The sequence below is a fragment of the Oncorhynchus mykiss genome, chromosome 12, assembly GCF_057628025.1.
Source record: "Oncorhynchus mykiss isolate SJ-2025 chromosome 12, ASM5762802v1, whole genome shotgun sequence".
Lineage (NCBI taxonomy): Eukaryota > Metazoa > Chordata > Actinopteri > Salmoniformes > Salmonidae > Oncorhynchus > Oncorhynchus mykiss.
The window spans coordinates 8829706-8855914 of NC_143033.1; the positions used below are offsets into that span (position 1 = coordinate 8829706).

General features: G+C 42.6%; 1 protein-coding gene across 2 annotated transcripts in view; it reads right to left on the minus strand.

Annotated features, from left to right (window-relative positions):
- The window catches only part of LOC110536914 (AF4/FMR2 family member 1), a 78037-nt gene extending 53555 nt beyond the window's left edge, over positions 1 to 24482 (minus strand). For both annotated transcript variants that reach the window (XM_036936810.2, XM_036936811.2), the window contains exons 1-3: positions 24230 to 24482; positions 13231 to 13348; positions 6212 to 7045 (exon numbers count right to left, since the gene is read on the minus strand). In XM_036936810.2, the coding sequence (XP_036792705.1) occupies positions 6212 to 7045; positions 13231 to 13348; positions 24230 to 24246 (969 nt within the window). In that variant the 5' untranslated portion in view covers positions 24247 to 24482. The remainder of the gene's footprint in view (positions 1 to 6211; positions 7046 to 13230; positions 13349 to 24229) is intronic.
- Positions 24483 to 26209: the final 1727 nt, after the last annotated feature.

The following is a 26209-nucleotide window of genomic DNA, read 5'->3' on the forward strand; positions in this document are numbered from 1 at the left end:
CAACCTGAGGGAGAATTCTCTAGTCGGATTTGAGGCTTTTAGAGACATTCTAAATCTGATCTGTAAGTACGATGAGGGCCGTGAGGTGATTAGTGGGGGGAATTCATTCATTGCATAGTGAATTTGTTAGGCCTACAAAAACATACAGTACCCGATTAGTCAAGTTGACTCAAGCAGGGTTGTAAACAATTCACAGATAAACATTTGAAATCGGGGGTCGATGCATAAGATACAAGTGAAATCGGTCCAGATCTAGCCTGCATAGCTCCCGAAAATGGATTCAAACGTTACAAAATCTATTGATTACATTACATTCTTTCTACCCTCCAAAAATACATAATATTTTGTGACAATTGATGAGTCTTCTTCATTGAGTGACAACCCATGTTATTTCCTTGGTTACCGCCATCTATCCCCTGTTGAAAATTCTGTTTTACTGGAATAAAAGCTACCGGAGGGAGGCAAGTCATACCTGCTGAACAGGGGCTGACAAATGTTATGTTGATTGTTTCATTTCACCATCAGCAATAGCTTTGGAAGTGTTTCTTTAAACAAAAATCAGTGTATAAGGTAATTTTTAGAGATTAAATTATCAACTAAACCCTGTATAAACGGGGAATCTCTTTTGCGAGGCGCACTGCATGGACGAATCGAGAAGAGGATCACTCCATAAAAACTTCCAAACGCTCAAAACCATTCGATTGTGCTATATACAGTGCATTCGGAAAGTATTCAGACTCCTTGACTTTTCTACATTTTGTTAAAATGTATTAAAATAAAAATCCTCATTAACCTACACACAATACCCCATAATGACAGCGAAAACCGTTTAGAAATTTTAGCAAATGTATTCAAAATAAAAACAGAAATACCTTATTTACATAAGTATTCAGACCATTTGCTATGAGACTCGAACTTTGAGCGCAGGTGCATCCCGTTTCCATTGACCATCCTAGAGATGTTTCTACAACTTCATTGGAGTCCACCTGTGGTAAATTCAATTGATTGGACATGATTTGGAAAGCCACACCTGTCTATATAAGGTCCCACAGTTGGCAGTGCAAAAACCAAGTAATGAGATCGAAGGAATTGTCCGTAGAGCTCTGAGACAGTAATTGTGTCGAGGCACAGATCTGGGGACGGGTACCAAAAAATGTCTGAAGCATTGAAGGTCCACACAGTGACCTCAATCATTCTTAAATGGAAGAAGTTTAGAACAACAAAGACCTAGAACTGGCCGCCTAGCCAAACTGAGCAATCGGGGGAGAAGAGCCTTGGTCAGTGAGGTGAACAAGAACCCGATGCTCACTTTGACAGAGCTTTATAGTTCCTCTGTGGATCTTAGATGGGAGAATCTTCCAGAAGGACAACCATCTCTGCAGCACTACACCAAGCAGGCCTTTATGGTAGATTGGCAGATGGAAGCCACATGACAGCCAGCTTGGAGTTTGTCAAAAAGCACCTTAAGACTCATCCCAGACCATGAGAAACAAGATTCTCTGGTCTGATGAAACCAAGATCGAACTCTTTGGCCTGAATGCCAAGCGTCACATCTGGAGGAAACCTGGCACCATCCCTACGGTGAAGCATGGTGGTGGTAGCATCATGCTGTGGGGATGTTTTCAGCAGCAGGGACTGGGAGACTAGTCAGGATCGAGGGAAAGATGAATAGAGCAAAGTACAAAGAGATCCTTGATGAAAACCTGCACAGGACCTGACTGGGGTGAAGGTTCACCTTCTAAACAGGACAACGACCCTAAGTACACAGCCAATACAACGCAGGAGTGGCTTCGGGGCAAGTCTCTGAATGTCCTTGAGCGGTCAAGCAAGAGCTCAGACTTGAACCAGATCGACCATCTCTGGAGAGACCTGAAAATAGCTGTGCAGCAACGCTCCCCATCTAACCAGACAGAGGTTGAGAGGATCTGCAAAATATGGGAGAAACTCTCCTTTAGCGTCATACAGAAGACCCGAGGCTGTAATCGCTGCTCCCCCCCCCAAAAAAAGCTACATTGCTCCATCCCTTAATCTGACAGTGGGGTGGTAGATGTCTAGTATCCTTATAGCTCAAATCAGGTGCCTTCAAGACATGCCATAGACATGCATCACATACACATATCCACCCAACCCAAAACAGATCCAGCTCAGACTCCCAGCTCGAGCCCAATCAGCAGCAGATCCATTTAGAATGGAACATGAAGGTTTATGCAACAAATGTCAGTGCATCGAATCGTATCAAATCGATTTATTCACTCATCAAAACGCATCGTTCCTGCGTTGTATTAGTGCCCATGTACCGAGCCTTCAGGAAGTATTCACACCCCTTGACTTTTTCCACATTTGGTTGTGTCTGAATTTAAAATTGATTGAGATTTTTGGTCACTGGCCCACACACACACACAATATCCCCATAATGTCAAAGTGGAATTATGTTTTTGTTTTTTATGTTTATGTTTTTTTGTTTTTTGTATAAATACAACAAAAATGAAAAAGCTCAGTCAATAAATATTCAACTAATTTGTTCAGGAGTAAAAATGTACTTAACTAGTCACATAATAAGTTGCATGGGCTCACTCTCGTGTGCAAAAATAGTGTTAAACATGATTTTTGAATGACTACTTCATCTCTGTACCCCACACATACAATTATCTGTAAGGTCCCTCAGTCGAGCAGTTAATTTCAAACACAAAGACCAGGGAGGGATTTCAATAACTCGCAAAGATGGGTAAAAAATTGGTAGATGGGTAATTTTTTAACACTTAAATAAAAACTTGACAAATATCCCTTTGAGCATGGTAAAGTTATTACACTTTGGATGGTGTATCAATACACCCAGTCACTACAAAGATACAGGTGTCCTTCCAAACTCAGTCACCGGAGAGGAAGGATTTCAGCATGAGGCCAATGGTGTCTTTAAAACAGTTACTGGGTTTAAAGGCTGTTATAGGAGAAAACGGATCAACATAGTTTACTCCACAAGACTAACCTAATTGACAAAGAACAAAGCCTGTATAGAATTTTTTTTAAATATTACAAAACATGCATCCTGTTTGCAACAAGGCACTAAAGTAATACTGCAAAGTATTTGGCATAGCAATTCTTTTTTTTTTTTTTTTTTTATGTTTGGGGCAAATCCAATACAACACATTACCGAGTACCACTCTCTATATTTTCAAGTAGCGGCTGCATTATGTTATGGGTATGCTTGTAATTGTTAAGGACTGAAGCAGGTTTATCAAGATAATAAAAGGGAATTGAGCTCAGCTCAGGAAAAATCCTAGAGGAAAACCTGGGTCAGTCTGCTTTCCACCCGACACTGGGAGATTAATTCAACTTCCAGCAGGACAATTACCTAAAACTAGAGGTCGACCTACATGGCCGAATTCAAGTTTTGATAATAAATCGGTAAATTGGCATTTTTGGACGACGAATATGGCCGATTACATTGCATTCCACGAGGAAACTGCGTGGCAGGCTGACCACCTGTTACGCAAGTACAGCAAGAAGCCAACGTAAGTTGCTAGCTAGCATTAAACCTATCTTCAAATAATCACTAGTTAACTAGCTTGCCCTGCGTTGCATATAATCAATGCAGTGCCTGTTAATTTAGCATCGAATCACAACTTCGCCAAACGGGTGATGATTTAACAAAGGCGCATTTGCAAAAAAAGCACAATCGTTGCACGAATGTACCTAACCATAAACATCAATGCCTTTCTTAAAATCAATACACAGAAGTAAATATTTTTAAACCTGCATATTTAGTTAAAACAAATTAATGTTAGCAGGCAATATTAACTAGGGAAATTGTGTCACTTCTCTTGCGTTCATTGCACGCAGTTTTGGGCAGCCTGGCTCGTTGCGAACTAATTTGCCAGAATTTTACATCATTATAACATAACATTGAAGCCTGTGCAATGTAACAGCAATATTTGGACTTAGGGTTGCCACCCGTTCGATAAAATACGGAACGGTTCCGTAATTGGAGAATAAAGAAAGAATGAATACTGAAAGAATAAACGTTTTGTTTTTGAAATGATAGCTTCCAGATTTTACCATATTAATGAGCAACGGCTCATATTTCTTTGTTTATTATATTATAATTAAGTCTATGATTTGATATAGCAGTCTGACTGAGCGGTGGTAGGCAGCAGCAGGCTCGTAAGCATTCATTCAAACTTTACTGCGTTTGCCAGCAGCTCTTAGCAATGCTTGATCTCAGCTGTTTTTTGACTTCAAGCATATCAACTCCTAAGAAGTGCCTATTAGAACATCCAATAGTCAAAGATACACAAAATACAAATGGCATAGAGAGAAATAGTCGACGCGTCATAATTCCTATAATAACTGCAACCAAATATTTCTTTACTGGGAATATTGAACCACCAGCTTTCATATGTTCTGAGCAAGGAACCTAAACGTTAGCTTTTTTACATGGCACATAGTGCACTTTTACTTTCTTCTCCAAAACTTTGTAAATAAATAAATAAATAAATAAATAAATAAATAATAAGCCGATTAAATCGGTATCGACTTTTTTTGGTCCACCAAGTCAGTATCGGTGTTGAAAGATCACAATTGGTCGACCTCTACCTAAAACAAGTACAAATCTACACTGGAGTTTCCGACCAAGAAGTAATGAATGTTACCGAATTGGCCGAGTTACAGTTTTGACTTAAATCTACTTTAAAAATCTATGGCAAGACTTGAAAATGGGCTCACAGCTGTAAAATCACTGCCGAAGGTCACGAACATACATTGACTCAAGGTGTGTGAATAATTACGTCAATTAGATATTTAACTTTCAATAAAAATGTGAAAACAGGTCTAAAAACATGTTGTTTTCACTTTGTCATTATGCGTAGTCGTGTGTGAGATTTTGAAGGGAAAAAAATGCATTCATGCTGCAACAAGTATAATATGAACACCATCTTAAGGTACTGTATCTTATTTATTTACCTTTATTTTACCTTTATGTAACTAGGCAAGTCAGTTAAGAACAAATTCTTATTTTCAATGATGGCCTAGGAACAGTGGGTTAACTGCCTGTTCAGGGGCAGAACGACAGATTTGTTGTACCTTGTCAGCTCGGGGGTTTGAACTTGCAACCTTCCGGTTACTAGTCCAACGCTCTAACCACTTTAGCTATGATCCAGAGACTCACAGGAGAAACTGCTCGAGGGCACAGACAGACATATTTTATTTTTTAACCTAGTCGGCTTCAGGGACTCGAACCAGTGACCTTTTGGTTACTGGCCCAATGCTCTTAACCGCTAGGCCGACCCTGTATCAAGACAAGTGCGAAATCTTCATGAAAAGGGGAAAGACGCACATTCCTAACGATTAGACCAATTATGCCAGCATTCACTTATTGAGACGAAATGGTCACCCGTGAATCTCGGAGACTACAGGACACAGGTGTGGAATGCACTAAAAAGTTAGGGGACAGATTATTTCCCTGTTGGGTGTCCATCGTCTGTTCCTCCTACAGGTAAACAGGCAGGATGAGGTCCCATCGCAAAGTGTGCATCCCAAATGGCACCCTTTTCCCTTTATAGTGCACTGCTTTTAAAAATCAGAGCCCTATTGGGGGGGGGGGGGGTCCCGCTCAAAAGTAGTACACTAGGTAGGGAACAAGGTGCCATTTGGGACAAAGTCTCATCAAAGACAACTATGGAAATATTCCCCCAGAGAGAGAATAGGACTAGACTAGAGCATGCAAATCTCTTGACATTTCGTTCTACATGATTTCCACTGAGCTGACCTAGCTTCACAGTGTGTGTCAATAAGCTACATCGACACTGGGCCTGAATGCAGCCTCTCCAGAAATTGTTATCCGTCTGTAGTTCTAAGCTGATCAAACTTGGGAAGTGCAACTTTCCAGAGCAAGTCGAGGCATCCAAAAGTTCAATATTAACCAACTAAGAAACAGGCCCATCTGATACGTGTTCCATTTTTAGGATATGTTCAAGGTTTGTTAGTTTGATGTTACGTAATGTTTAACTTTTTCTTTGCTGACCAACCATTTCTTCCATCTAAAGTCCACCGTCCAGTTCTAATCTAAAGTCCAGTTTAAACCCAGTCTCCCAGGCTTGTGTGTTCATTATGCGTCTGATATTAACTGATATTTCTCACACAGCAGGCTATATAGGCTAGTCAAAAGAAGGAACACAAACACACACGGTTAAAAACAGAACATGGTTCTGCTTACCTCTATAGACTGTGATGGTATCTTCAGTTTGGAAAGGCTGGGCCTGGTGCTTTTTAAGTCTGGTAAGGGTTCATGATAAGACTGCCCATGGAAGTCTTCTGGAGAGGGCTTGAGGTCCGGAGACTCGCTGGTCACCTGGTCTTGGCCATCCATGGGCCGGACGTAGGCTGTTGGCTTCTGGGGCATGACCAGGTTGGGTTTGGAGGCCAGTGGTGGAGGGAAGGTCTGAGAGGGTAGGGTTGCCCCATCGATGGCCGGAGGCGGGACGTCTCTCTGGGGGTCATCCAGGGGGGACACCATGGGGAAGTGTGAGTCGGGGTGTAGGGGAGAGGCCGGGTGCCTCTCAGGGTGCAGGGGGGAGTCCTGGTGTTCAGAGTCGCTGGGGTCACTGGAATGTAGGGGGGATAGGGGATCGGCTGGGGGGGACAGGGCGGAGAGGACTGGAGGAAGACTGGCACACTCCCTCAGGTCTGGCCAGAGCTCAGTCTTTCTCTGGTGTGGGTCTGGGCAGGCCTGGCCCTGGCTGAGACCCAGGGAGGACTGGGTGTAGGAGGAGGAAGGACCGTGGATCTTCTTCAGAGGCTGGCCAGAGTGGCTACCACGGGGTGGACCACCACTCTGGCTCTGGCTTGCCCCGTACTGAGGAGGGTTCTGGAATGGAGGCTTCGCTCGGTCTCGGCTGCGAGATGGCCGCCCATACTTTGTGGTGACATGAGATTGAGGCTCCTTAGAGAAGCTGCTGTCCAAACACTGGTGAGTGTTGGGATTGTTCACATCCTCATAACTACCCAGCATCCTCTGGATACGGCTGGACAGCTCATCTCCTTTGTTCGTCTGAAACAGAAAAGAAAAGGTTACTCAGGTACATCAGTGTTGTTAACAAGATGGGTTCCTATCAGCACTACAGTAGTTGTTAGCCTTGAAAATTAATAAGAACAATACAGTCTGAGACTGAGGAGGAGAATAACATCTTGCTACACGCTCTTCGTTGTTGCGGAAGTTGACCTGATACTGCTAAAATGTTTACTTTGTATCGCTGAGTCTACCTTTAAAAACCAAAACATGCAGTGAGGATGTAACTGTTGTTTCACAGATAGAAATCAGCTAAACTTTCTAGATAAAACCATGGTTTAACTATCTAAATATTACTGTTGCCCTTCGTCTCTGTATGTAGCTGACTTTTTTTGGCAACCAATCAATATGACCTTTAAAAAGCAGGAGAGTAAACAAGATGAAGTTCTCTGTTACATTAGCTAGCTAACCCCAAGGGCTGTATGGGCTCACTGCGTCACTCCAAAACATCCTCTTCAGAAAAAGGGCAACGTTGGGCTGTGGTTCAGGAGATAGGTGGGGGGGAGAAAAAGACAAATCTGGACGCAACCTTTAGCCTTCACCAACACCCTCCCTGTCATGGATTTTAAGAACGTATAGGATTGGTGTAAGCATTGGCTTGAAGGGAGTTTCCACTATTGTGGAATGCATGGCGGGGAGTGTGCAAGAGTACACGCCAGGAGAAGGGTGGAGAATAAGGTTGCCAAAGTCCCTACAGTAGAAGACACAGAAACTGAAGAAGAAGCGAGACAACTCGCTGGCTCCTTATTTCTGGTTCATATACAGTCAATGAACTAAGTAGACCAGGCCAAGCTGCTGTCGCATTGGTGCCTATGGGAGAGCCACCCCTTAAGCACACGGGAACTGTGCCAATTTTTTTGGGTCGAAATGGTAAAACGGCCTGAGTAAGACATCTTCCATTTATCCAGCACCTTTGGTACAGCATCACCTCGTGAAGACAAAGAATCCACCTATGCTTTGCTTCACCATCAATTCACATGGCCTGGGCGAGTACAATGCCTGTCCCTAACAGACTCCTACCTCACTTCTCTCTGGTCAATATGAGACGCTATGCATTGTGAATAAACCAGCAGTACCTAACCCTAAGCCCTGGGATGTTAGTGACAGCTAATTCACATCCTACAACATTGTTCACCTTGAGAGGCTGGCCTTGTTCACAGACCCAACTGACGCCAACACAACATAAGGATTTGCCAGAATGAACCAAATGCATCACAACAGGCAGCCGACCAAGGAAACAGAGCCTCCCATTCATCCACTGAACAAACAAAGCAATCAGCTTAGCCATGGTAAAGAGATATACTTTACAGCTGCCAGCCACCAAGGGAAAGTAGTGCTTCTTTATAAGAAATGACTGAGCTAATAGGAGAAAAGGGAGGGTAGACTGAAAGAGTGATTGAAGTGGTGTTAATTAGAAAGGGTGGTATGCTACTTGAGGACTATAAAATGATCTAATAACGTTATTAGGTTCATATTTTCACAATTATTTCTAATTTTCGTTTTTTTGTTTTGTTTTAAGGATTGCTTAGAAACATCTCAAGCTCATCTTGGCCTACTTCCCTGACCACACAGACAATGCATCGCTTCCCCGCCCGTGTGCCCAATAATGTTTGTACCATGTTTTGTGCTGCTATCATGTTGTGCTGCTGCCATGTTGTCATCGTAATGTGTTGCTATCATGCTTTGTTGTCTTAGGTCTCTATGCAGTGTTGTGGTGTCTGTCGGGATGCGTTTTGTCCTATATTTTTAATCCCAGCCCCCGTCCCCACAGGCGGCCTTTTGGTAGGCCGTAATTGTAAATAAGAATGTTAACCGACTTGCCTAGTTAAATAAAAAAGTGTATTTTTTTATTCATACAGCCTCTCACTGACCCACTGGGCAACAAGGCCAACCTGCACACCGACACGGAATTAGAAAGAGATTCTCACCAAATTGCATTATTTTAAGCCACACCCTCTTATTTCCTAGGGAGCGTAAATAGCTAACTGTGTTCCTTTAAAAATCAGGGGTGGGCAACTTTGATTGTAACTCATGAGGAAGTGCAGTGACTCGAGGGTCTGCGTAGCCACATCCATAATGACAAAATCCCTAGCATTTTGGGGGCCCGAAATTGTGTTCGCAGGGCCCCCCCCCCCCTACTTGACTGCAGAGATACATTTATAGTTATTTTCTGCGATTCTACACATTTTGCCATTGGGCGGAGAGAAGATTTAGCAATTTTAATAACTAATTTCATGGTCGGTAATTTGACCATGATTAATACAAGTTCAGATATTTGAACCGTTAGACTAAATAGCTTTTGTCAAATTGACATAAAAATGTATTTTTTATAACCCAAACCATTTTCCTAACCTTAACCTAATTATCCTGACCTGCCATGTCAATTCTCCCAACCTGCTGCACAAGTTATATTAACCTGCAGTGAAAAGTCCATTTAGACAAGAGCTGTATCCATTCTAGACAAAAACCACCCCTGCTTTAAATAACAAGCGGCTGCTGGAGCTGACAGGCTCTGATGGGGGACAGGACTAACTGGTTGGCCCTCCGGTTTAGAGTACTCCTCAGGGGTTTCCACTCCCTCCTGAGTAGTGACAGGGTAGGGGGCTCCAAGAGGCCTCATTAACCGAACAGCTCCATAATCTACAGAAGACGTGGCTGGCTGGGGATTGCATCGATTTCCAGAGGACATAGCTAGCTGGGGGTTCCCATCTGTCTCCAATCACATGCTGGGATTTACATGCTCACCAGGGGACTTGCAGTCCTCACCCAATCACAGGCTGGGATTTCCATCCACATGCTGCGGGGACTTACCACAAGAGCATTAGTAAGGTCGGGCACTGATGTTGAGCGATTAGGTCTGGCTCGCAGTCGGCGTTCCAATTCATCACAAAGGTGTTCGATGGGGTTGAGGTCAGGGCTCTGTGCAGGCCAGTTAAGTTCTTCCACATCGATCTCGACAAACCATTTCTGTATGGACCTCGCTTTATGCACAGGGGCATTGGCAATGCCTAAACAGGAAAGGGCCTTCCCCAAAACAGTTGCCACAAAGTTGGAAGCACAGAATCATCTAGAATGTCATTGTATGCTGTAGCGTTAAGATTTACCTTCACTGGAACTAAGGGTCCAAACCCGAACAATGTAATAAAGCCCCAGACCATTATTCCTCCTCCACAAAACTTTAGTTGGCACAATGCATTGTGGCAGGTAGTGTTCTCCTGGCATCCGCCAAACGCAGAATCATCTGTCGGAATGCCAGATGGTGAAGTTTGATTCATCACCCCAGAGAACAGTTTCCACTGCGCCCGAGTCCAATGGCGGCAAACTTTACAACCCCTCCAGCCCGCGCTTGGTGATCTTAGTCTTGTGTGCTGTTGCTCGGCCATGGAAACCCATTTCATTTAAGGCAGTTTGGAACTCGGTAGCGAGTGATGTCAGCCGAATCCGCTAATTTGAAAGGGTATCCATATACTTATGTATATACAGTGCATTCGTATCTATATACTTTTGTATATACAGTGCATTCGTAAAGTTCAGACCCCTTGACATTTTGTTACGTTACAGCCTTATTCTAAAATGTATTAATTAGTCCCCCCTCCCCTCAATCTACACACAATACCCAATAATGACAAAGCATAAACAGGTTTTGAAATTTGCAAATGTATAAAAAAAAATATATATATATATATATATATATATATTTACATAAGTATTTAGACCCTTTTCTCAGTACGTTGAAGCACCATTAGCAGCGATTACAGCCTAGAGTCTTCTTGGGTATGACGCTACAAGCTTGGCACGCCTGTATTTGGGGAGTTTCTCCCATTCTTCTCTGTAGATCCTCTCAAGCTCTGTCAAGTTGGATGGGGAGCGTCGCTGCACAGCTATTATCAGGTCGCCTCAGAGATGTTCGATCGGGTTCAAGTCCAGGCTCTGGCTGGGACACTCAAGGACATTCAGAGACTTGTCCCAAAGCAACTCCTGCGTTGTCTAGGCTGTGCGCTTAAGGTCGTTGTCTCATTGGAAGTGGACCTTCGCCCCAGTCTAAGGTCCGGAGCAGGTTATTATTAAGGAGCTCTGTTCATCTTTCCCTCGATCCTGACTAGTCTCCCAGTCCCTGAAAAATATAACCATAGCATGATGCTGCCACCACCATGCTTCACCGTAGGGATGATGCCAGCTTTCCTCCAAATATGATGCTTGGCATTCAGACCAAAGAGTTGGTTTTATCAGACCAGAGAATATTATTTCTCATGGTCTGAATGTCCTTTAGGTGACTTTCAGCAAACTCCAAGTGGGCTGTCATGTGTATTTTACTGAGGAGTGGATTCCATCTGGCCACTCTACCATAAAGGTCTGATTGGTGGAGAGCTGCAGAGATGGCAGAACCTTCCAGAGAGATGACCATCTCTGCAGAAAGATTGGTCACTCTGACAGAGCTCCATCTGGTTCATGGTCACCTCCCTGATTTAGGCCCTTCTCCCCCGATTTCTCAGTTTGGTCTGGTGACCAGCTCTTTCTGGGAGAGTCTTGGTGGTTCTAAAACATCTTTCATTTAAGAATGATGGAGGCCAATGTGTTCTTGGGGAACTTCAATGCTGCAGAATGTTTTTGGTACCTTTCCCCAGATCTGTGCCTCGACACAATTCCTTCGATCTCATGGCTTGATTATTGCTCTGACATACACTGTCAAACTGTGGGACCTTATAATCGACAGGCCTTTCCAAATCATGTCCCGTCAATTTTAAATTTACCAAAAAAGGTGGACTCCAATCACGTAGTAGAAACATCAAGCATAACCAATGGAAACAGGATGCACCCGAATCAATTTAGAGTCTCAAAGCAAAGGGTCTGAATACGTACATAAATACGGTATCAGTTTTTTATGTTGTGCAGAAGTTTCTAAAAGAGAGAACAGTCTATCTACGACGTGGGTGGCTGGAGTGTTTGACAATTTGCCCTACAAATTCCCCACGTCATAGACTGTTCTCTCTGCTACCGCACGGCAAGCGGTACCGATGCGTCAAGTCTGGACCCAACAGGACCCTGAACAGAGTCTACCCTTAAGTCAAAAGATTTCTAAATAGTTAAGCAAATAGCTACCTGGACAATCAGCATTGACCCTTCTGTCACTAACTCTTTATTATCTATGCTGGTTTCGCTTTACCATTATGGGGTATTGTGTGTAGATTGAAGAAAAACATTAATTTAAATCAATATTAGAATAAAGCTGTAATGTAACCAAATCTGGAAAAAGTCAAGGGGTCTGTATACTTTCCAAATGCATGTATATAGTATGCACACACAGTCCACCCGGGCCCCTACTCATTTCAGACCTCCCTAAGAATGACTCAAAGCCAGGCCTATTCCCTACATCAGGGATGGGCAGCGACAGTCCTCGGGGGTCGGAGGGGTGTCACACACTGTCCACATCCCTAGTCAACACAGCTGATTAAAGTAATTGCATTCTTAACTGAAGATCACGATTGGAGTCAGGTGTGTTAGCTGTGGCAAAAGTGTGATACCAATCAGGCCCCAGGGGACTGGAGTTGCCCATCCCTGCACTAGGCTGAGCCCTATTACATAAGAGAACGTCAAAAAAAAAAAACGCCCTTGAGCCTGGAGCTAGCCTTCACTACAGCTGCATCAATGAGAGCATCTTGACAGGCTGCATCACCGCTTGGTATGGCAACTGCTTAGCATCAGACCACAAGGCGCTACAGAGGTCAGTGCGCATAGCCCAGTACATCACTGGGGCCAAGCTCCCTGCCACTGAGGACCTGGATACGGTATGAACGCAGGTCATCACGTCCAGAGCAACGCCTAACTACATCAACGAGATGTTCTGAGGAGTTTCTAATAAAAAGGTTGGAGTCGAGTTCACAACAGCTCATCTCTTAAGAGTGACACGCTGACACGTGGGCTGTGTTACAAAACAAACTGTTACATTATCAAACATGCAAACGCATTGGTCATGAAGTCATCAAGCAAAACACTTCCTCTGGCCTCTAATTCTCTTATTTCAAATAGAATGGAATAATTAATAGCGTCATATAAAATAACCTGTATTTTGGGAATACGTCGGAATGTTTGTAGTTGTTAGTATGTCCTCCTGCAGTCCTAATAAGGGCCTAGAGAAGAAGAAAAGAAAGAACAGGAAGTAGTCTGACCTTATAGGGCTCCCCGAACAGGGGAACGGTCTCCTGGTAGAACTCCTTTTCCTGGAAGGTTCCCTGATTCCGCCGCTCCCGCTCTTGGATGCGAAGGAGGTTCCTCTCCTCATTGTAGCTGTGTGTGTGTGTGTGGGGGGGGGGGGGGGGGGGGGGGGAGAGAAAAAAAAATCAGACAGGTTTAGAGTGGACCCTTTGAACAGTACACATTGCTCAAGTCTGTATACACTTAACTCAGACTTCAGGGTAAATTCAATTATGCACAGATATCAAAAATGGAAGACTTGGGCTAAAAATCTAAATACTTGGGTAGATCTCAGGTTATGATTTGGGCTTTATAGGAGAGCAAGTTGGATTGATATTATACAAAGTACACCATTACCAGAATAATTTTGAGAGTCTAAAATGGTGTAATTGGGGGAGGGGGGGGGTTCCATCATACAGTGAGTGCCTTCAGTAAGTATTCACACCCCTTAACATTTTCCACAGTGTTGGGTTACAGCCTGAATTTTAAAAGTGATTCAATTGAGAAAACACATTTTACTGGTATACACTCACAATACCCCATTGTGTCATGGAAATGTATTGAATTAATAAGTATTTAGACCCCTTTGTTTTATGGCAAGCCTAAATAAGTTCAGGACCCCCAAAAATGTGCTAAACCCGTAAGTTGCATGGACTCACTGAGCAATAACTGTTTAACATGAGGTAGTCATTCAAAAATCATCGGTGTACCCCACACATACAGATAATTGTAAGGTCCCACAGTCGAGCAGTGAATTTCAGACACAGAGTCAACCAAAGACCAGGGAGGGTTTCCAATGCCTCACAAAGCAGGGCACCTATTGGTAGATGGTTGAAAAAAAATATATATATATATTACATACACACACACACAGTGCCTTGCGAAAGTATTCGGCCCCCTTGAACTTTGCGACCTTTTGGACACATTTCAGGCTTCAAACATAAAGATATAAAACTGCATTTTTTTGTGAAGAATCAACAACAAGTGAGACACAATCATGAAGTGGAACGACATTTATTGGATATTTCAAACTTTTTTAACAAATCAAAAACTGAAAAATTGGGCGTGCAAAATTATTCAGCCCCTTTACTTTCAGTGCAGCAAACTCTCTCCAGAAGTTCAGTGAGGATCTCTGAATGATCCAAAGTTGACCTAAATGACTAATGATGATAAATACAATCCACCTGTGTGTAATCAAGTCTCCGTATAAATGCACCTGCACTGTGATAGTCTCAGAGGTCCGTTAAAAGCGCAGAGAGCATCATGAAGAACAAGGAACACACCAGGCAGATCCGAGATACTGTTGTGAAGAAGTTTAAAGCCGGATTTGGATACAAAAAGATTTCCCAAGCTTTAAACATCCCAAGGAGCACTGTGCAAGCGATAACATTGAAATGGAAGGAGTATCAGACCACTGCAAATCTACCAAGACCTGGCCGTCCCTCTAAACTTTCAGCTCATACAAGGAGAAGACTGATCAGAGATGCAGCCAAGAGGCCCATGATCATTCTGGATGAACTGCAGAGATCTACAGCTGAGGTGGGAGACTCTGTCCATAGGACAACAATCAGTCATATATTGCACAAATCTGGCCTTTATGGAAGAGTGGCAAGAAGAAAGCCATTTCTTAAAGATATCCATAAAAAGTGTCGTTTAAAGTTTGCCACAAGCCACCTGGGAGACACACCAAACATGTGGAAGAAGGTGCTCTGGTCAGATGAAACCAAAATTGAACTTTTTGGCAACAATGCAAAACGTTATGTTTGGCGTAAAAGCAACACAGCTCATCACCCTGAACACAACATCCCCACTGTCAAACATGGTGGTGGCAGCATCATGGTTTGGGCCTGCTTTTCTTCAGCAGGGACAGGGAAGATGGTTAAAATTGATGGGAAGATGGATGGAGCCAAATACAGGACTATTCTGGAAGAAAACCTGATGGAGTCTGCAAAAGACCTGAGACTGGGACGGAGATTTGTCTTCCAACAAGACAATGATCCAAAACATAAAGCAAAATCTACAATGGAATGGTTCAAAAATAAACATATCCAGGTGTTAGAATGGCCAAGTCAAAGTCCAGACCTGAATCCAATCGAGAATCTGTGGAAAGAACTGAAAACTGCTGTTCACAAATGCTCTCCATCCAACCTCACTGAGCTCGAGCTGTTTTGCAAGGAGGAATGGGAAAAAATGTCAGTCTCTCGATGTGCAAAACTGATAGAGACATACCCCAAGCGACTTACAGCTGTAATCGCAGCAAAAGGTGGCGCTACAAAGCATTAACTTAAGGGGGCTGAATAATTTTGCACGCCCAATTTTTCAGTTTTTGATTTGTTAAAAAAGTTTGAAATATCCAATAAATGTTGTTCCACTTCACAATTGTGTCCCACTTGTTGTTGATTCTTCACAAAAAAATACAGTTTTATATCTTTATGTTTGAAGCCTGAAATGTGGCAAAAGGTCACAAAGTTCAAGGGGGCCGAATACTTTCGCAAGGCACTGTATATATACACACACACACACACACACACACACACACACACACACTGCTAAAAAAAAATAAAGGGAACACTTAAACAACACAATGTAACTCCAGGTCAATCACACGTCTGTGAAATCAAACGGCCCACTTAGGAAGCAACACTGATTGACAATACATTTCACATGCTGTTGTGCAAATGGAATAGACAACAGGTGGAAATTATAGGCAATTAGCAAGACATCCCCAATAAAGGAGTGGTTCTGCAGGTGGGGACCACAGACCACTTCTCAGTTCCTATGCTTCCTGGCTGATGTTTTGGTCACTTTTGAATGCTGACGGTGCTTTCACTCTAGTGGTAGCATGAGACGGAGTCTACAACCCACACAAGTGGCTCAGGTAGTGCAGCTCATCCAGGATGGCACATCAATGCGAGCTGTGGCAAGAAGGTTTGCTGTGTCTGTCAGCGTAGTGTCCAGAGCATGGGGGCGCTACCAGGAGACAGGCCAGTACATCAGGAGACGTGGAGGAGGCCGTAGGAGGGCAACAACCCAGCAGCAGGACCGCTACCTCCGCCTTTGTGCAAGGAGGAGCAGGAGGAGGACTGCCAGAGCCCTGCAAAATGACCTCCAGCAGGCCACAAATGTGCATGCGTTTGCTCAAACGGTCATAAACAGACTCCATGAGGGTGGTATGAGGGCCCGACGTCCACAGGTGGGGGTTGTGCTTACAGCCCAACACCGTGCAGGACGTTTTTCATTTGCCAGAGAACACCAAGATTGGCAAATTCGCCACTGGCGCCCTGTGCTCTTCACAGATGAAAGCAGGTTCACACTGAGCACGTGACATACGTGACAGTCTGGAGACGCCGTGGAGAACGTCTTGCTGCCTGCAACATCCTCCAGCATGACCGGTTTGGCGGTGGGTCAGTCATGGTGTGGGGTGGCACATCTTTGGGGGGCCGCACAGCCCTCCATGTGCTCACCAGAGGTAGCCTGACTGCCATTAGGTACCGAGATGAGATCCTCAGACCCCTTGTGAGAACATATGCTGGTGCGGTTGGCCCTGGGTTCCTCCTAATGCAAGACCTCATGTGGCTGGAGTGTGTCAGCAGTTCCTGCAAGAGGAAGGCATTGATGCTATGGACTGGCCCGCCCGTTCCCCAGACCTGAATCCAATTGAGCACATCTGGGACAGCATGTCTCACTCTATTGCAACACAGACTGTCCAGGAGTTGGCGGATGCTTTAGTCCAGGTCTGGTAGGAGATCCCTCAGGAGACCATCCGCCACCTCATCAGGAGCATGCCCAGGCGTTGTAGGGACGTCATAAAGGCACGTGGAGGCCACACACACTACTGAGCCTCATTTTTGACTTGTTTTAAGGACATTACATCAAAGTTGGATCAGCCTGTAGTGTGGTTTTCCACTTTAATTTTGAGTGTGACTCCAAATCCAGACCTCCATGGGTTGATAAATTTGATTTCCATTGATGATTTTTGTGTGATTTTGTTGTCAGCACATTCAACTATGTAAAGAAAAAAGTATTTAATAAGAATATTTCATTCATTCAGATCTAGGATGTGTTATTTTAGTGTTCCCTTTATTTTTTTGAGCAGTGTATATTTTTTTTTAAAGCTGACATTAAATATCCCTTTGAGCATGGTGAAGTTATTAATTGCGCTTTGGGTGGTGTATTGATACACCCAGTCACTATAAAGATACAGGCGTCCTTCCTAACTTAGTTGCCGGAAAGGAAGGAAACTGCTCAGGGATTTCACAATGAGACCAATGGTGACTTTAAAACAGTTAGAGTTTAATGGCTGTGAAAGGAGAATACAATGTTGATCCATCAGTTGTTACTCCAAAAATACTAACCTAGTGAAAAGGAAGTCTGTACAGAATAAAAAATATTCCAAAACATGCATCCTGTTTGCAACAAGGCACAAAAGTAACACTGCAAAATATTTGGCAAAAGAAATTGACTTTTGGTCCTGAATACAAAGCATTCCGTTCATATTTTCAAGCATGCCGGTGGCCGCATCATGTTATGGATATGGGAATTATTTTAGGATTAAAAAAAAAAACAGAATAGAGCAGAGTACAGGCAAAATCCTAGAGTAAAACTTGGTTCAGTCTGCTTTCCAACGGACACTGGGAGACAAATTCACCTTTCAGCAGGACAATTAAGTAAAACACAAGGCCAAATTAACACAAGTTGCTTACCAAGAAGACAGTGAAGGTCTTTCAGTTAATCTACTTTAAAATATATGCCAAGACCTGAAATCAACAACCAACTTGGCAGAGCTTGAAGAATTTTGAAAATAAATTTTAAAAATTGGCAAATGTTGCACCATCCAGGTATGGAACTCTTAGGGACTTACCCAGAAAGACTCATAGTTGTAAACAATGCCAAAAGTGCATTAAAAGTATTGACTCGGGGGTGTGAAAACATGAGATATTCCTGTATTTTATTTTCAATAAATTGGCAAAAATGTCTTTAAACATATTTTCAATGTCATTATGGTGTATGGTGTGTAGATGGGCAAGAGAAAATATATTTGATACATTTTGAATTCAGGCTGTAACAACAAATGTGAAGTCAAGTCAAGGGGTATGAACACTTTCTGAAGGCACTGTATCTGGAGACAGGTGTAATTATAGACAGAGACACAGTCCTATGGGGTTGACATCATCTGTTTCAAACACTCCCTCTAGAATGGCACACTGCCAAAATACATGTAAAATGGACAACGACTTACTTTACTGGATTTTAAAAATCAGCTCTGTTGAAGTAAGAAGGGTGTGGATAACTTGATCTGGGTGGAGAACTTGGATGTAGCTTCAATTGTCATTTGGAAATCTGGCAACAAAATAGACTGCCCTCAAACAGCTTGGCTATCGTCCTGCTCTGCCCTGCATCATGTAATTTTATAGGAGGTTCCTAGAACACGCTCACAATCCAGTGGTGTAAAGTACTTCAGTAAAAATACTTTAAAGTACTACTTAAGCAGTTTGAGTATGTGTACTTTACTATTTATATTTTGACAACTATTACTAAACTACATTCCTAAAGAAAATAATGTACTTTTTACTCCATACATTTTCCCTGGCACCTAAAAGTACTCATTACATTAACAAAAAAAATACTTAGCAAGACAGAGAAATGGTTAAATTCACACCCTTACCAAGAGAACATCCCTGGTCGTCCCTACTGTCTTTGATCTGGCGGACTCACTAAACAAATGCTTTATTGGTCAATTCTGTCTGAGTGTTGGAGTGTGCCCCTGGATATGCATGTAAAAAAATAACATTAAAAAAAAAGACACCTTAATATAGTATTCAGACCCTTTGCTATGAGACTCCAAATTGAGCTCATGTGCATCCTATTCCCATTGATCATTTATTTTTATTTATTGAAACCTTTATTTAACTGGGCAAGTCAGTTAAGAACAAACTCATTTACAGTGGACTGCCTACCCCGGCCAAACCCGGACGATGCTGGGCCAATTGTGTGCCACCCTATGGGACTCCCAATCACGGCCGGATGTGATACAGCCTGGATTCGAACCAGGGACTGTAGTGTACTGAGATGCATGCCTTAGATTGCTGCGCCACTCGGGAGCCCATCATCCTTGAGATGTTTCCACAACTTGGTTAGAGTTCACCTGTGGTAAATTCAATTGATTGGACATGATTTGGTGAGGTCCCACAGCTGACAGTGCATGTCAGAGCAAAAACCAAGCCATGAGGTTGAAGGAATTGTCCGTAGATCTCCTAGACAAGATTGTGTCAAGGCACAGATCTGGGGAAGGGTAACTAAAACATTTCTGCAGCATATAAGGTCCCCATTGACTCATCACATACAGTGCATTCGGAAAGTTCAGACCCTTTGACTTTTTCCACATTTTGGTTACGTTACAGCCTTATTCCAAAATGGATTAAGTAGTTTTTCCCCCTCATCAATCTACACACAATACCCCATAATGACAAAGCATAAAACCGTTTAGGAAAAAAAAATTTTTTTTTTTTTATAATCATCATATCACATTTACATAAGTATTAAGAACTTTTGCTTAGTACTTTGTTGAAGCACCTTTGGCAGCGAATACAGCCCCGAGTCTTATTGGGTATGACGCTACAAGCTGGTCACACCAGTTTTTTGCGAGTTTCTCCCAATCTTCTCTGTAGATCCTCTCAAGCTCTGTCAGGTTGGATGAGAGCGTCGATGCACAGCTACTATCAGGTCTCTCCAGAAAAGTTAGATCGGGTTCAAGTCTGGGCTCTGGCTGGGCCACTTGAGGACATTCAGAGACTTGTCCCAAAGCAACTCCTGCGTTGTCTTGGCTGTGTGCTTAGGGTTGTTGATCTGTTGGAAGGTGAACCGTCGCCCCAGTCTGAAAACCTGCTCCAGAATGCACAGGACTTCAAAGATCTCTGTACTTTGCTCCATTGATCTTTCCCTTGATCCTGACTAATCTCCCAGTCCCTGCCGATGAATAACCTCCCCACAGCATGATGCTGCCACCACCATGCTTCACTGTAGGGACGGTGCCAGGTTTCCTCCAGACGTGACGCTTGGCATTCTGTCCAAATAGTTCAATCTTGGTTTCATCAGACCAGATAGTCTGGTTTCTTATGGTCAGAGTCCTTTAGGCAAACTCCAATCAGGCTGTCATGTGCCTTTAACTGAGGAGTGGCTACCGTCTGGCCACTCTACCATAAAAGCCTGATTGGTGGAGTGCTGCAGAGATGGGAGAACCTCCAGAAGGATAACCATCTCCACAGAGAGACTCTGAAGCACTGTCAGAGTGACCATCAGGTTCTTGGTCACCTCCCTGACCAAGGCTCTTCTCCCCCGATTGCTCAGTTTGGTCGGGCGGCCAGCTCTAGGAAGAGTCTTGGTGGTTCCAAACTTCTTCCATTTAAGAATGATGGAGGCCACTGTGTTCTTGGGGACCTTCAATGCTGCAGAACTTTTTTGGCACCTTCCCCAGATCTACCTCAACATAATCCCTTCTCGGAGCTCTACGGACAATTCCATCGACCCCATGGCGTTGTTTTTGCTCCGACATGCACTGTCAACTGTGGGACCTTATAAATACAGGGGTGGTCCTTTCCAAATCATGTCCAATCAATTGAATTTACCACAGGCGGACTCCAATCAAGTTGTAGAAACATCAAAACATGAATAAAAACAGGATGCACCTGAGCTCAATTTCGAGTCTCATAGCAAAGGATCTTAATACATATGTAAACAACATAAATAAATAAAATGTTTTACTGTTTTTGCTTTGTCATTATGGGGTATTGTGTGTAGATTTGAGGAAAAACATTTATTTAATCCATTTTAGAATAAGGCTGTAACGTAACAAAATACAGGGGGGGGTCTGAATAGTTTCCCAATGCACTGTACACTGCTGCTACCTGTCTGTCACTCTACGTGGTCCCGTGGTGTTTATACTTGCGTACTATTGTTTTGTGGAGTGGTTGAAAAACAAGTTTTAATGACTCCAACCTATGTGTATGTAAACTTCCAACTTCAACTGTATATAGCCAAGTTGTCATTATTCAGTACTGGTACCCCATGTATATAGCCAAGTAGTCCTTACTCGGTGAGCATCTATTATGTGTTTTACTTGTGTATTATTTTTCTATTTCCTTTCTCACTGCATTGTGGGTAAGGACCTGTAAGTTAGCATTTAACTCTTAGTCTACACCTGTTGTTTACAAAGCATGTGATGAATACAATTTGATTATTATCTTTCAAATCTTGGCATGTTTTCAAACCATTACGGTCCATGATATGGGCTCCTGAGTGGCGCAGTGGTCTAAGGCACTGCATCTCAGTGCTAGAGGCGTCACTACAGACATCCTGGTTTGAGTCCAGGTTGTATCACAACCAGCAGTGATTGGGAGTCCCATAAGGCGGCACACAATTGGCCCAGCGTCGCCCAGATTAGGGTTTGGCCGGGTTAGGCTGTCATTGTAAAATAAGAATTGTATTCTTAACTGACTTGCCTAGCTAAATACAAAAATCAGCAAGGGTACGGATTCCACATTTGGATCATTGGGGGGGATTGCAAAGGCCACCCTCCAGAACGCAAGGCATTATTGTGAAATATTGGAGTACGGGCATGCCATTTTGATTCCCATGTGATGCTATTTACAGGTGTAAATCATGTACAGCCACTGTAGTAAAGCTGCCTGCCACAGTGGTGGTCTGATGCACACTAACCCCTAGGTCCCCTTAAAACTGATTACCACCCCCCTCACCCAAAATCTCATCTCATCTCTCTCTTACATGAAGGCACAAGAACACACCAGACCGATAAGGACGAGAAGGATCATTCATGCAGCTCGGCCTACTTCTAAATCCAGCCATCCCATAATGTAGCCTGTGTAGTGTCTGGCTTTTCAGAAGGGATGCAAGAATGAGCCTTTATCCAAAATGTAGGCCTATATCACGACCATGTCTGCATGACATCATTAAAATACAAACTGCATACTATAACATAACGTAGGCCTTGCCGAGACCTACAGGCAAAACGTTGGCAGGCGCCTGCACAGAAATTCCTTCGAACCACAAAAGTCGGCTGATGGCAGGCTTTTAAGTTTTATAAGAGGCGCAGGGCTGTCTGTAGTTAGCAAAGTAGAAGCAACACGCAGCATACTAGCCTCCACTAAAGAGAAGGGCTGTGTGACGAGTGGGGGAGGGGGAAAGACAGAGAGACTCCTTCCCCTGCAGTGGGCAAAGGTCAACATGTGGTTCACCCTGTATCATTACTTTACAATCCACTGACTAGTATACATTGGAGGTGAAAAGATATTCAGCCACTGATGGTAAACAAAGGAAGTTTGTCTCAGTAAAAAGATGGCTTTTAAATTAGCCAACCATCTTTATTGGTAAGCAAGGTGCAACAGCATTTATTTTTCTCTAGTCTAGATTTAAAATCAAACTATTTGTCACACGCACCAAAGATAAGTGTAGAATTTACAGTGAAATGCTTAGAGTGATTTGAAGAGACTACAGAGTTGATATCAGAGCCCAAATAGCTACATTCTTTATATACAAATGGGTCCATTTCTCCTGTGCTACACCTTTAAGGTTTAGCTTCATGAGGACAGTTTATCCCTCCACATGAGCTGGTGCAATTGTTTCTCCCAGTAGTAGACAAGGGTAGGGTTCAATGCTATACAAAGGCAGTAGACGGAATTAACTTTCATCAACCCAAACACAGGTGTGTGTCTGCGATGCTGCTGCATGCATGGGATGTGTGAGCCTGTACTCAATATAAGGATGTGATAGCAGGGTACTGTGGGCCTAATTAACTTGTATTGTTTTCCTTATTGGGCTAATCAATCAATCTATATCTAGGACTATTATGGCTTTACGCAGAGAGACAATATGGAGAGTTTTTAGACAAGGGACTATCAGCAACTATTGATGGTTTCGTCAACAATAACTATTCATTTCAAACCTGATAAAGTTGTTGAGTAGCTAAAAATATTGATATAAAAAAAAGGTACAATGGATGGAGACATGGTAAACTCGCATTCCTGCCTTCCTTTCCCTGCGTTTAGGGAAATTTGATTTATTTGCTAAACAAACAAGTTTCGATTTGAGACCTCTAAAAAAGGCAATCAGCTGTTCATGCGCGGTGGTTAGCTATTCGCCATATTCAATCCTGCTGGTTAGCAAGTAAAAATGTATAACAAGGAATGATCGAAAGTACACTAGTAGCTAGTTCTTCTGTACGAAATTAAACTACGGTTAACGTTACCTATCAGTATCAGGTTTAAAACGCTAAATCTAGTTATAAAAACAGCCTGCGAACTGCTAGATAAGAGCTAGTTAGGCATCCCACTAACACTGCCAGGCTGGAGTGAAAGATCAAACTTCTGACGTGACAATTAAATATCTTGTAGCTAAATTCGTGAGTAACGTTTGCTAACGAACGTTAGCTAGATAAACTCGCAGGACCACATTACATAATGGCCAGTTATTGTTATCCAAAATATTGTTAGCTAGCAAACTAATATAATATAATATTATATAGACTAATTTTAAAAAACACGACGGAATTGTTATTTAAATGAGCTAACTAAAATGTTACCCGGTGGTGAGGTCGTGCGCTAGCTCCTAAATCTAAAAATACACTGACATCGTCGATCAGCTGGTTAGCAGTGGCACCAGTTTGCTAGCTAAATCACACACCACAGCTGTGGCAGTGAGCAGGCTAGTTCCAGCTGATTCCACCTCCTTCGGCTACGCTAGCCGCGTTACCAATTCAGGTTGTTTATTTTATTACGCTTTAAAAATGGCAAATAACTTCGCCAAACTCCGTTTAAAAACACGCTTCTAGCGATATCCCAAAACGTAGTTATCAAAGTAACGAGTCAAACTCAACTTTTGGAACGACTTAGCGTCTTTTTAGCTAGCTATGGTCAAATGGATTTGAGATAGTTCGTAGGTTAGCTAACGTTCTCTGCTTACCTTGAACGAGCTGCCATGGTGCGCCTCAACAAAAAAAACAAATTGTAAGTTGCTTGCCATGTGTTTCTGACAATCCTTGATTGGATAATCTCTCTCCCCCCTCCCCTCTCCCTTCTTGATTACATTGTTTACCAGTCAAATGTCATCGAAATTTTTATATAAATGAACTGTCTACAACTGTTCTTTCATAGTTCTCTGCTAGTAACTGTGCATATGGATCCTGGTCTCAGGGCATACTGGGTTGTTCTATTTCATGCAGTCATCCGGGGGGGACACACAGTGGAGTGAGATACGATGGCTTTTGTACTTAAACAGAAAAGCAACCTGCAATAAACAAAAAAACGACTGTTCATATGTTCTACTTATTTCCAAATTGTATTTCTGTTGTATATTACAGAATGTGTTTTCTTTTTCGCGTTTTTCAATTGTCAACTTTAAAACAAAGTTTGCACAGTTCCCCCCTTGCACGTAGGGAAATGGTACAGCCACACCATTCCTATTATGGACATGTTATTCTTCTCTCTGAATCACCACCTTAAACTATTGCCAGGGATAGCAATTAAACAGTTTTATTTTATCTCTGAACTGAGAACTACACATACCATTAGACAGCACAGATACAGAATTATATTGAAAGAGTTCATCTTAATTTCCCCAATTAAATTAAAATTACTGATATATTTTATGATTATGTGGATATTTAAAGTATGCCTTCCTATAAATTAATCTAAGTTATTGATAAATGTGAAGAATATAACTGATAATGGCATCCCATAGATACTGAACAACATTCCAATAGTAGTTTTTTTTAAATAAATTATATTTTCGTGGAGACACTCATTGAATTGAATAGAGTGATATGAAAAACAAAGTTCAAATCAAATTGTCAAATCAAATCACATTTTATTTGTCACATACACATGCTTAGCAGATGCTAATGCGAGTGTAGCGAAATGCTTGTGCTTCTAGTTCCGACAATGCAGTAATAACCAACGAGTAATCTAACCTAACAATTCCACAACTACTACTTTATACACACAAGTGTAAAGGGATAAAGAATATGTACATAAAGATATATGAATGAGTGATGGTACAGAACGGCATAGGCAAGATGCAGTAGATGGTATCGAGTACAGTATATACATATGAGATGAGTAATGTAGGGTATGTAAACATAAATGTGGCATAGTTTAAAGTGGCTAGTGATACATGTATTACATAAAGATGGCAAGATGCAGTAGATGATAGAGTACAGTATATACATATACATATGAGATGAGTAATGTAGGGTATGTAAACATTATATTAAGTGGCATTGTTTAAAGTGGCTAGTAATGCATTTTTTACATCAATTTCCATTATTAAAGTGAGCTGGAGTTGAGTCAGTATGTTGGCAGCAGCCACTCAATGTTAGTGGTTGCTGTTTAACAGTCTGATGACCTTGAGATAGAAGCTGTTTTTCAGTCTCTCGGGCCTTGCTTTGATGCACCTGTACTGACCTCGCCTTCTGGATGATAGCGGGGTGAACAGGCAGTGGCTCGGGTGGTTGTTGTCCTTGATGATCTTTATTGCCTTCCTGTGACATCGGGTGGTGTAGGTGTCCTGGAGGGCAGGTAGTTTGCCAAGTTCAATGGAGCCTTAATGGGTAGGCCTATAATTCATACCATGTCGCAGGAGAGAACGACTGCCACCTCGCAATGAAGCCAAGGAATATAAAGGCCAATCGCAGTACTGCAGAAAACAGGATCACCATTATAGACCAGCGTGCACAACTACAGGGACATTTTAGATTGTTTTTTACATTTACAATTTTAGCCATTTAGCAGTGCGCTCTTATCCACAGCAACTTACAGGAGCAATTAGTGTTAAGTGCCTTGCCCAAGGTACATTGGCAGATTTTTCACCTCGTCGAACTCAGGAATTCGAACCAGCGACCTTTCAGTTACTGGCCCAATGTTCTTAACTGCTAGGCTACCCTGC